Raw genomic sequence first — 10,765 nt, 5'->3', positions numbered from 1 at the left:
GGTTCTCGGTGTAAATTCATCAACAGAGCGGTAAAGGCTGGCCTGCTCCGTCCCTGACCACACGTATTTGAATTACGAACCGAGGGGGATGATCTGAAATGCAAAACCTCGGTAAATCCTTAGCGCAGAGTGCAAGGAAAGCCCAAGAGCGTTTTCTGTAATGTTTTATTTTATGACGTCAATGCGAAGAATTCAGAGTGCGGTAAGAGAGAGGACAGTACTGAGTTTAGCTTTGATGTAACAGGATTGATGCTTCAAAATTACCAGCCATGCCAAGAGGTTCGGTGGGAGGTGGGAAGCGTGGTTTTGCTAGACCATCCAACCGACGGGTCTGCGAGAGGCCGCGTCCGCGTCTGCGGGTAGCTGAGAAGGCACACGCAGAGCGGGGGGACTGCTGACATGGGGAAATTCTGTCGTCACCGCGCCGGGCTGGAAGTGGCACAGTCAAACTCTACATTTACCATCCCAGGCTATGGATCGATGAACCTTGTCAGAGACAACCCTAATGACTTCCCCACACCTGGGGTAAGGAGCATGCCCGGTAATGTGGTTACAACCCCCTTCACTTGCAAAAGAGACAAGTGGTGCGTGACAGGCCACATCCTGCAGGACTTGCTTTCCCTAAACTGCACAGGTGAGTTCCCCAAACGGCTCCAAAATCTGACCCAAAATAATATGGAGCTAAAGAGGAAAGCCTTTCCGTTAGATTAAGATCTTTTATCAAACGGTGTTCAAGTAACTTTGTACCGACACGGTGGTACAGACAGGGAAGCGCCTTTCCCTGCTGGGTGATCTTTGCTACCTGTCAGTAATTGGGTTCAGAGATGTCTGTGGTCGCGCTCCCATAGATTTGGATCTCCCAGTCTGAGAGCTGTTTCACAAAGCCCCGGTGTGGTCTCATGTTCGTTTTGCATTTCAGAACGTAGTCCCAAGCTCTCTGTAAACCGAAGGAAAGCAAAGAAGTGTTAGGAATTTGAACCGAAAGTGAATCTCGGGTATTTACACAAAACAGCTATACTTGTGGATGACACAGCTTTGTATTTACTCCCTGTGTTGGACAGCAAGAACCTGCAGATAAGAATTTGGCTACCAAAGTAGGGACAGACTGGACTCAGGTGTGAACTTCAGAGAAGGCTGTCACCTTCATACTCTGCTCTCCTGGATACAAGGACAGCTCAGGCTGCTTTCACTACCTGGCATGTATCTTGTGTTATTTTACACCAATGGAGCAATGCAGTCCTGGATTTTCTACCCTAAAATGCTATTTCTTCCATGATAAGCAAAGCAGTGAAGTATCAGCTATTCACAGGTAAGCAACAAAGGTCATCATGTTTCTGGATCGGTGTGACCTGATGTGGCACAGCAGCTATGACACTCCAGTTATATCCCACTGCACTAATTACAGTCATCTTAATTATTTGTTAGTTCCAAGTAATCAGCTAGGAACTCTGCTACACACAGGGTAGATCCACCAGCATTACTGTGCTTTACTCCAGCTGCATCCTCGGGTTTACCCAGCAGTGCTCATCTTCCCGCTTTTAAAATGGACTTCCCCCCACACACGGAGGATTGCTTAAGCGTAATGAGACCAAAGGTTAGAAGATAGTGCTCCATTGGTTTGTTTCTCTAATCACAGTGATTCTGCGACCTCTGAGGCTCATCTTCCAATATTTACTCCCCTGGGCCCATGGTGTAAGATGTCTCTGGTTCCCCTGAACTCAACAGATCTACTCACATATCGATTCCTAACAGAATAAGGGGCCGCGTGTCCTCCCAAATCTGCCTGCCTTTTGCAATATCTGTGTCTTTCGAAGCTTTCAAAGAACTTTGCCTAGATTGGGTGAAGGATCACACAGGAATCTGTTGCACTGCTTTTTGGCTGCCAGAAACAAACTTGTTTGCCAGGCTAATCCCCCAGGAAAGCTTTGTCCAGCCAGCTTTGCCAACAGGGAGCAAGCACCGCCCAGGTCAGCCACAGCACACCACTGCCCTGTCAACTTTTTCTTCTTTTTTTTGGCACTTAGTAAAATGCTGAGACCAACCTGTTGATACCAACTAAGAGAAATTGCAAGGATCAGCCTTTGACTTTTGCACTGCCATTGCAAGCACCTCCAGCAATTTAGCGTGCAGGCGAATGGTTATCAGGGCGCAGGAGCAATCACACCCAGCATTAGGAGCAGAGACGAAATAGTGACTGCAGCTCTGTTGGCATGCTCAACCTGAAATTACCTGTTGGCACACGGCGATGGTAAGAGATTTCCTCTTATGTTGCAAATGTTTGCACAAAATCAATTAAATGATTAGATACAGGCCCAGCTTCAGTAAAGCTTGGATCCATCCTTTCCAGCTCCCAAAGGACGAAACACTTTCCAAAGAAGGACAAGACTTTTAAGGAGATGCCTTTCAGTTCCCAGGGGAACTAGCCTGCTCTGTGGTCAGCAGGCACCATGAGATGGTGCCTACGGCAGCAGGATGCCCATGGGTGGTATGCAAAGGGAAAAAGGGCCCGGCACCTGGGGAGCGTTCTCAGCCGTCACTCATTATGTTTCTTACGTTATTCAGAGCTATGGAACAGCATGTACTGGCCATCTAACCCCTACATCCCTCCTGGGCTAGTATTACCCCATTCCAGATTTCTCTGCGCAGTAGTACCTATGGGACAGGATTGCTTCTGGAGAAATAAAATAGGATTTGGGAAGAAGTCAGGGCTGATGCTGAAGTCAGTGGTAAACCGGAACCTTGCGGGCACTGGGTTCTGAATTTGCCTGTAACCTCATGGTATTAAGAGATGGAATTAACTCCAGTAGCTTCTAAATATTCTCTTTCTCAGATCCAGGAGAGCAGAAATACTAAGTTCTGTAACCACAGCTTTAGTTTTATAGCCTCGTAGTTCAGTAGGGAAATGCAAGAATATCACAAGTGCCAGGGTAAGGACTCACAGATCCAAAATCACACCTAAGCCACCTCGTTAATGGTATAAAGAAGAAATAATCTCATATAATATAATGTTACATTATCAGGTGGACAGTCTGTATGAAAGCACAGATAATGTCTTTCGCATTACTACAGTAACGAGGCTTCAGAAACAGAAATAAACTGCAGACCCAGCCAGTATCTGTGGGAAATATGGCAGTGATGTACCTTCAGGGAAAACTGTATAAGATAGGCCATGGTTACTGTGCTGCTCCGGCTTATCCCCAGGCTGGAGAACACCAGCACCGCTCCACAATCCAGCTGAGCATCTGAGTAAAGAAATGCCAATCACAAATTAGCGATCTGGGAAATCAAACTTCCAATTGTATAGTCAAGCTCTAATTCAGTGACAGCTGACAGGCTAGCAGCCTGAGTGACAGGAACGCTCATGAACCCTGACAGCAGCAGACAGGCCCTGCCAACTCCTGTTTCTGTAAGCACTCGCCTTTCTTAAAAATCCACGGAGTTAAAACATGTCTTTGAAGACCAGAACCAAGTGACAATGACCACTCAATGCTTCATTACAGATCAGCGTCACCTTTACATCAGATAAGTGAAGAAAAGTGGTCTACCATGACCAATCGGCTGTGGTCAGCATCACATCACCTACTCAAACTCTTCCCAGAAAGGTTTAAAGGTATTGAAATTTCTGATGAATGCTAGAGGAATCAGCTCTCAAACTGGACTTGGACTTCAAATCCCTTACCCCTCCATGGAGATCACCAGCAGGAAGCATGTACATGCTAGCTAGGGCGCTGGCTTTATGATGTTTTTATGATGGATAGCTTGCAGTGACAAGTGCTAAGATCAGCAAACTAATCTTCTACAAAAGCCAAGCCCAAGGATGCTGTCAGTCTCTCCTAACCACATTAGCTCTGCTACCTATGCCTAGAAGGTTGCATATTTTATTAATAACCTTTTGAATTCTTTCCCTCCCTCTCCAGAGCAGACAGCGTGACATGTTTTTAGAGTATCAGCAACTGAACTCCAGAATTCATAAGGCAAAGCCTCTTCTTTTACTGTTGTGGAGAGGTGTGGGGTTTTGTTGGGTTTTGATTTTTTTCTCAAGCACTAAACCAGCATTTTCTAACTTATTTCTATAATGAGACACTAGTTCTGTTCTAAGACCTGAGGAGAAATGGCCTCACACCAACATACACCTGGCATGAGGATATCCACACTCTTTTCAGAGTATGTGGAGAGCTTTTAGTTCACCCATAACCGTTCCGGTTTAGTTAACCTACTCTAGAATGTCAAGTAAACAGTTCGACTATCAAGTAAACACAAGACCTACAGCTAATAAACTCTTATAGTCTGTTTTGGAAACTTCCACAAACTGATGTGAGAAAGAAACTTTCTTCTGAAATACTGCTGGGGAAAAAACCTGGGGCAAAATGAAAGGCAAGTAAGTGGATTTCGATATTTGGGTTCCAATGCATGCAAATCATGAAATTCAATTCAGGACTACAAAATTATATCCTCAAATATTGTTTCCTTGTTTCTTTGTTTGTGTCCAGTTGTCATTTCTTATATTGCACTTGGATTATAAGGTCTGAGGGGACAGGGTTTTCTTTTGCTCCTGGGTCTGTACAACACTCAGCTCAGCAGGGCCTTGGTCTGTGGCAGGCATTATTTCATACGTGTGATAAAAGATAACGACACGGTTGGACACCATCATAGGATAGAGCTGTGGGAGCTATGTCTGCTGTGCTGCTGCAGGCACTGAGCTGGAGCGTACGTTTTTTTCTTGCCATCTCTGATGTAATCAGGCGAAGGCAGGTCCATGCCGCCCAACCTGAAAGTCTTCCCAGGCCCTATGGTGGGTCTGTACTGCAAATCACAAAGATTAGCAGTGTCCCGTGGTAAGTTCTCTAATGTGTGTCACACTCTTGTTCAAATAAAGCTCTGGTGGTTGAAGATTTGGGCTGGTAAGAGTCAAAGGGTTGTATTTAAGAACAAAGGAATAGGAGGGAATCCTAGGAAGCCCTGGTAGACATCCTCCAGCAAAGCCTTTTCAGATCGGGTGGAAAGCTCACTATTATCAGAGAATGAGGTATTCTTTCAAGAGAGTAGGAACATGAGAGTCAGATGCCCTGTAAAATCTCCTGCCGGTCCATCAGGCTGGTTAGTAAGGCAGCTCAGGTATCCATTAGGGTGTGGGCTTGCTTGGGAGTGTACCGATCTTGAAAGATTACGACCCTCCTGTCTGAGCCTCTTGTTCGAGTGAATTGCAGTCACTCCCATCTAATATCCTACAGTGAGCAAGGTCTCAGGAATTCCAGATGAGGAACAACTTACCTATGAAATGACAAATGGTGGCAAAGGAAGAAAAAAGATCTGCTTCGAGCGAATCTGGAACAGATATATGGAGGTATTTGCCGCCTTCTGCAAACCTGGAAAAAGAGCACACAGCATGGCATGGACCAGAGAAGCAGCTTTGAAAAAATGTGTTTGTTGGAGGCAAGCTGATAATTTTGTTTGCTCTTACATGTGTGAGTTTTTCATCATTGTCGTCATTAACATTATGATAAGGGATTTGTTATGGTAAGACACTGAGATGCTTGTAGTACAGAACCAGTTTAATTATTGATTTTCCATTCCATGTGGTATCAGCATTGATGTCTTAACTTAACCTACAGCTTCCTTTATCTGAGAGCTAAGTGAAAACAGATGAACTGAAAACACGAGTGCCTTCACAGCGTGCATGTTGGCAGTTTTCTGGACATAGCCCCCCCAATTCACTTCATGTGGTTTTCTATGACAGCACTCTCCTCCTTCCACAGACTCGGAGAACTAACGGAGCAAAATATCAATGAGGAATTTCCAAAATGTGAAAGCATGTCATGCAGAGGGCATGGGAAGATTACCCACAGTGCAGAGACCTTTGATATTTTCCTCTGGAGCCAAAGGCATGAGAAATGTCTGCTGGTACACATGTCCTGGGGTAGGTAACTGGATTTTTACTTTGTTTTCGTCACCACCCTGAGAAATGCCACTAGATTTTTCAGTGTGAAATGGCATTTCCAGCATGGCCTACAGACTGAGCTGAACGGTCACGGACAGGTGTAGGTAAGGAAGGAAGACCAGCAATGTGAAACATCGGTGATTTAGCTTTTGCTCTGATGTGTTTGTAAGATTTTACTCTGAAAGCTATTCAGAGATGTAGGTTCTTCCCAAAGGATGGTGGCATGCGATAAGACTCGAAATGCCAAGGGCTTCCCACTCCTCCTCTCACCCAGTCCACCCACGTCACGGTCAAGGGCTGCAGGACCGCATTGCTGGTATGCTAACTCTGGAGTGGAGATCGGAAAAACGAGCATGAAACAGCACTCGAATCTGCAGTGAACAACAGAGGCTTCCTTGGAAGTTCACAGGCACTGACTCCTCTGCGAATGGGCTCCGGTGCTGTGCCACCTCACCGTTTTCACAGGCACAGACATTGGTGAGAGTAAACCTTGAACTATTTTACTTACAGTGTTGCAGGCTGTTCTGAGATGTTGACGTGTGCTTTGATCTTCAGATCTTTCTGAATTTGTTGGTCACAGGCCTGCTTGAAATTGCCCATATATAACTTTGCAGGCAGTATTTCTACAGGGTATGGCTGGAAGTTGTCTAGTTCCTGCCGGAGAGAAACCAGAGGCTCAGTTTAGAGAGTGTATTTGCTCCTATTAGCTTGGTAAGTTCTTAAACAGAAGTCATGTGAAGAATTGAACGCGGGCTTAGTCAACAGTCCATGACACATTCCAGCGTAATGATTCATTCAATCACCTGGACTTTCTGGATACTGAAGTCTTATTTTTATTAGATTTATTAAGAATAATTAACAGCATTGCTGTCATTGTGCCATCGCTTGAAACAAATCCTAACTAAACAGGAGGTGGCATATATTCTTTACGTTGTCTGGAGGGACTGCAGCATAACAGATTCATTTGATGTTCTCCCCAGTTGATGTTTGCAAGGCTGAGTGAAATCATCTGCCACCTGCAGAGCTGCAGGTACCCCGTAGTGGCACAAGACAAGTCCGGAGCTGCTCCTGGTGAAGGCTGAGAATAAAAATACACAAGTAGTCAACAGTGCCTCGACATCCTTAACTGATACTTGGCTAATGCTGCAGCAGAACAAAGGAACAGCCTAACAATTTAAAGCAACAGAGAACAACAGCTTAAACTGAGAGGCAAGGCAGTACTCTGCATCCAACTGAATCTGATGGGGAAGTTCAGCAGCTTGCTACCCTTCACAAAGCAGCACAAAGTGAATTGATTTTCTCTCCTGCACTGTAGCATCCCACAGGTTAGCACCGTGTCACGGGCGATTTCACATGAATTAGAAGTGAAGAAGTACAACAGAAACAAAAGACACGTTGCAATGAGATGTTCTCTGTCGTCCAGCGCCCTCTAAATCTGTCCGGCCTCAGGTCCTGTCCTAGATGTGAAAAAAAGGGTAATTGTTTCTCATAAGCTAAACAGATCATTGTTTGTAGGTGAAACCAAACAATTAGGAGACCAGTGTTCAGTGGATGGCTGTTTTCTTTCTGGGCCTGCTGAAACGATGCAGCCGCACTTGTTTTGTGATCCTTCCCGATGAAAAGCTTTATAGACATGGAACACAGTGCTTGATAGGAATTGTACTTCTGTCTGAAAACATTTACAGTGTACCATCCCAGATAACCACGTGTCAGAGAGGAACCTGCTTCTTTTCATCATTTGCTACTGTTTGTTTAGTTATCTGTACTCTCTAGTAGGCCAGTTTCGGGGTTATCAGAGAAACCTTTCCAGGCTGTTCTCATGAGCTTGCTTTCACGCAATACAAGAGGAAAAAAAGGCAAAGTGTGGCTGTAAAAGAATTAGTGGTGAGACTCAGGGCAAGCACAGTAACTCAAATTATATCCAATTCCTTTGTTTGAAATTACTCTGATACCAGGTTTACAACGCCATTTAACTTGAATTCATTAGCCATCATCAGTTGAATATGAATGCTAATGTCTTCTACTTGCAAATTAGTCTCATCTCACCTGAGGCATCCACAGTATCTTCTGACTCCTCAGAAAATGATAGCAAGCTGAAAAACGCTTGTATCCTCCCCTCAGGATGAGCACGGGATGGCGGGTGAACTGCTCTAAGCTTCTGGCATATCGGACGGCAGTTCCTTCCTCAGCATCTGGTGAGAGCAAAAAGCTATTTGCCAGGGCAGATTTAGAGAGCCTTCATCAGCACTGGGGGTGACATCTGTCCCACTGACACCGACAGCAAACTCCTTTTCATTTCACCTAATAGTCTGTAGAAAGCCGTGTTCAAAGCTAGACTTCCTCGTTAATTGTTGCTGCAGGTCAATAACAGGGCATGCTGCTTTTCACCTCTTGTCCTGGTCTTTTATTCCTCTCCTCGTTTCTTTTGTAGGTCCAGATAAAGTTTTTTTTCCCCTCCCCATTATTCTGTGGGAAATGCTTGTAATAAGTTCTCATAATAGGGAAGTAGTATTAATTTAAATCTAATAATCTGAGTTTTATGGAGACCCTTTTCTTTAGTCTGCTTTAGGCAAAAGGGGAAAGAAGAAGGTTTCTTGAATAAATTCTTCACAAGTGTTTTAAACACTCCCCGCAGTGAAGTAAATTATGTGAGGTGGCTGCTCCCCCTCCTTCTCCCAAGAGATCCATCCCGCTTGCCTCAGGCTTTGTCTGCTTTAGAAACAGATCAGCACAATAGAAACCCACTTCTCATTCTTCACACCTTCCCTTGCTACTGTCTCATCACCGAGCACTTACGAACATGCTTGCTTTATTCATTCCCCTTACACTCCCAGATCTTTTTCTTTAAAAAATGATGTAAATTTTTGCTAAGACTGTAGTCGCCTCTACAAAGCTAATAGGAGCCAAACAAACATACAGAAGTGGTTCTGCACACAGCAGAATTCTGCGCCAAAGGATGCGTGAAAGCTAAACATTTCCATGGTTCAAGGGAGGCTGAACAATTACATGGAAGAGTTTCTGGCTCTTCACATTTCTCGGTGAACTCCATCAAATCACCACCCCCATTTAAGCTAAGTCTTTTTAAATATGATAACGTGAAAGCCTTTTATAACCCTCAAAGAAGGAAGTACTTACTCTGTGAACATATGGAACTTGAGTCAGTGTTTTCAGTCTCTAAAGAAGCACTGCTCCCTAAAAGGCAATCGTTGGACAAGCTCAATCTCAGAGAAATGTGGAAAAAAAAAAGAACTCATTCCTCACACGCAACAAGGAGCTTCAGAGGGATCAGTCCACAGGTAGGAAACCAGGCCTGCCAGGACGCTTTGAAATAAAGTCTGGATTTTTGAAGCCTAAGAACATATGCAACATGAAAAACCAGAGGCACTGCACAGATGTTCATTTTTCAAATAAAACTGGATACATTTGCATCTCTTCCAGTAAGCTCATAAAATTAAATGAGGAATGGGAAGAATATCTACCTGGCAGTTAGGTCTTGACTGACATGGGTCACACATACCTTTTTCTTTCTCCTCTTCCTCATAGTCACAGCAATCCAAAGAACTGGTCTCACAGTCATACACCACACAGTATCTGACACACCTCAACTCCTCTGAATCCGGTACCAGATACTCCCCCGTAGGACTCTACCGAAATCACAGAGGAATTCTGTCAGGAGCACCAACACTTGTGGCACCAATGCTACAGACATCTTGCAAGTTACTACCCTATAGCTACAGGATGGGTTTGGGGCTATGTCTGTACTTGACGCTGAAAGTCCCGGTTAGAATTCAGAAATGATGCAAACTACGCCAGATTGCTTCATCAGGTGCAGTGGTAAAGACGCCAGCACTGTCCTTTGTGAGACAAGGCTACAATATGTTAGTTCTTGTGCAATATTTTTTCCTGATATACAGCTCCTACGTGCCACTCCTTTGGGCTACTGGAGCCACCTTTGCTTTGTGACAGAATACACCCTCCCAGTGGCAGAAATGGATCAGGGCTGAAACAAACGGGGGGGGTGGTGGTGGGACATTTCCTGTGGGTTTTAAGCAAATTTTGGCTTACTGCTAATTGCTAAATCCAGGGATAGTTTATACAAACGGTAATCCCCTCACCTGTTCAATCCTGCGTGCTGTAATAATATGGCTTTCATCGTATTCACGCTGAGTACGGGCATCTGAAAAGAACAGCCAAGACAGAGCAATTGGCTTATTTGATGCATTAAAGGTAGAATCCTCTTTGTAATTCAGTCAGTGGGAATTCAGGCACTGACATCCACCAGAGAATGAGATTCGTTTATTTAGAAACTGAGACTTTCTGGTGTGGATGTAACGAATGCCAATACTGATGTGAGTCTGTGTAACACCAAGCGATACCAGCAGCTTTAGTCCTGACCCAGGTGTGGTACTGCAGCGTTCACAGTGCCAGTCCCGTGCTCCGTTCTGCTCTGCCCTGTGGCATAGCCTGGCCCCCACTCACTGGGCCCCCTCTGACCTCCCGGCACCCAGCACCTCTGCTTCTGTGCTGCCCCCGAGATGGGGAGAAGGGCGCCGGGGAGACCCCAACCCCACTCCCAAACTGGCTGACTCCCTCACCAAAACAGGTCATAATATTGCAATATCAGGCACCGTTTTGGGGAGTACTGGCACTATGCAAGGTGCAAATGCTTATCAGCAATCTTTGTGCAACGATCAAGAAATCCTGTCCACCCCTAAAACCTCCAGGAGCGGCAGGGGAGAGTGTGTATCCCTGGGACGGCTCAGAGCTGGACGTGATGAAAGCCAGAGCAGTACCGCATCATGGCACCTGAAACGGGATGAGAGAAAC

General features: G+C 45.1%; 1 protein-coding gene across 1 annotated transcript; it reads right to left on the bottom strand.

Moving 5' to 3' along the window:
* Positions 1–679: 679 nt before the first annotated feature.
* Positions 680–10,115, bottom strand: STYXL1 (serine/threonine/tyrosine interacting-like 1; the record flags this gene model as incomplete). Its single annotated transcript, XM_009699730.1, has 8 exons — positions 680–937; positions 3,142–3,242; positions 5,272–5,366; positions 6,447–6,592; positions 7,985–8,130; positions 9,074–9,130; positions 9,456–9,582; positions 10,054–10,115. Coding segments are annotated over 8 exons (866 nt in total), but the record flags the coding sequence as incomplete, so codon positions are not given.
* Between the last annotated feature and the right edge of the window lie 650 nt (positions 10,116–10,765).

The sequence above is a fragment of the Cariama cristata genome, unplaced genomic scaffold (genome assembly GCF_000690535.1).
Source record: "Cariama cristata isolate BGI_N322 unplaced genomic scaffold, ASM69053v1 scaffold43300, whole genome shotgun sequence".
In the NCBI taxonomy this organism is placed as follows: Eukaryota; Metazoa; Chordata; class Aves; order Cariamiformes; family Cariamidae; genus Cariama; species Cariama cristata.
Note: the sequence above shows the minus strand (reverse complement) of the source record. Positions and strands in the feature narration are given on the sequence as shown.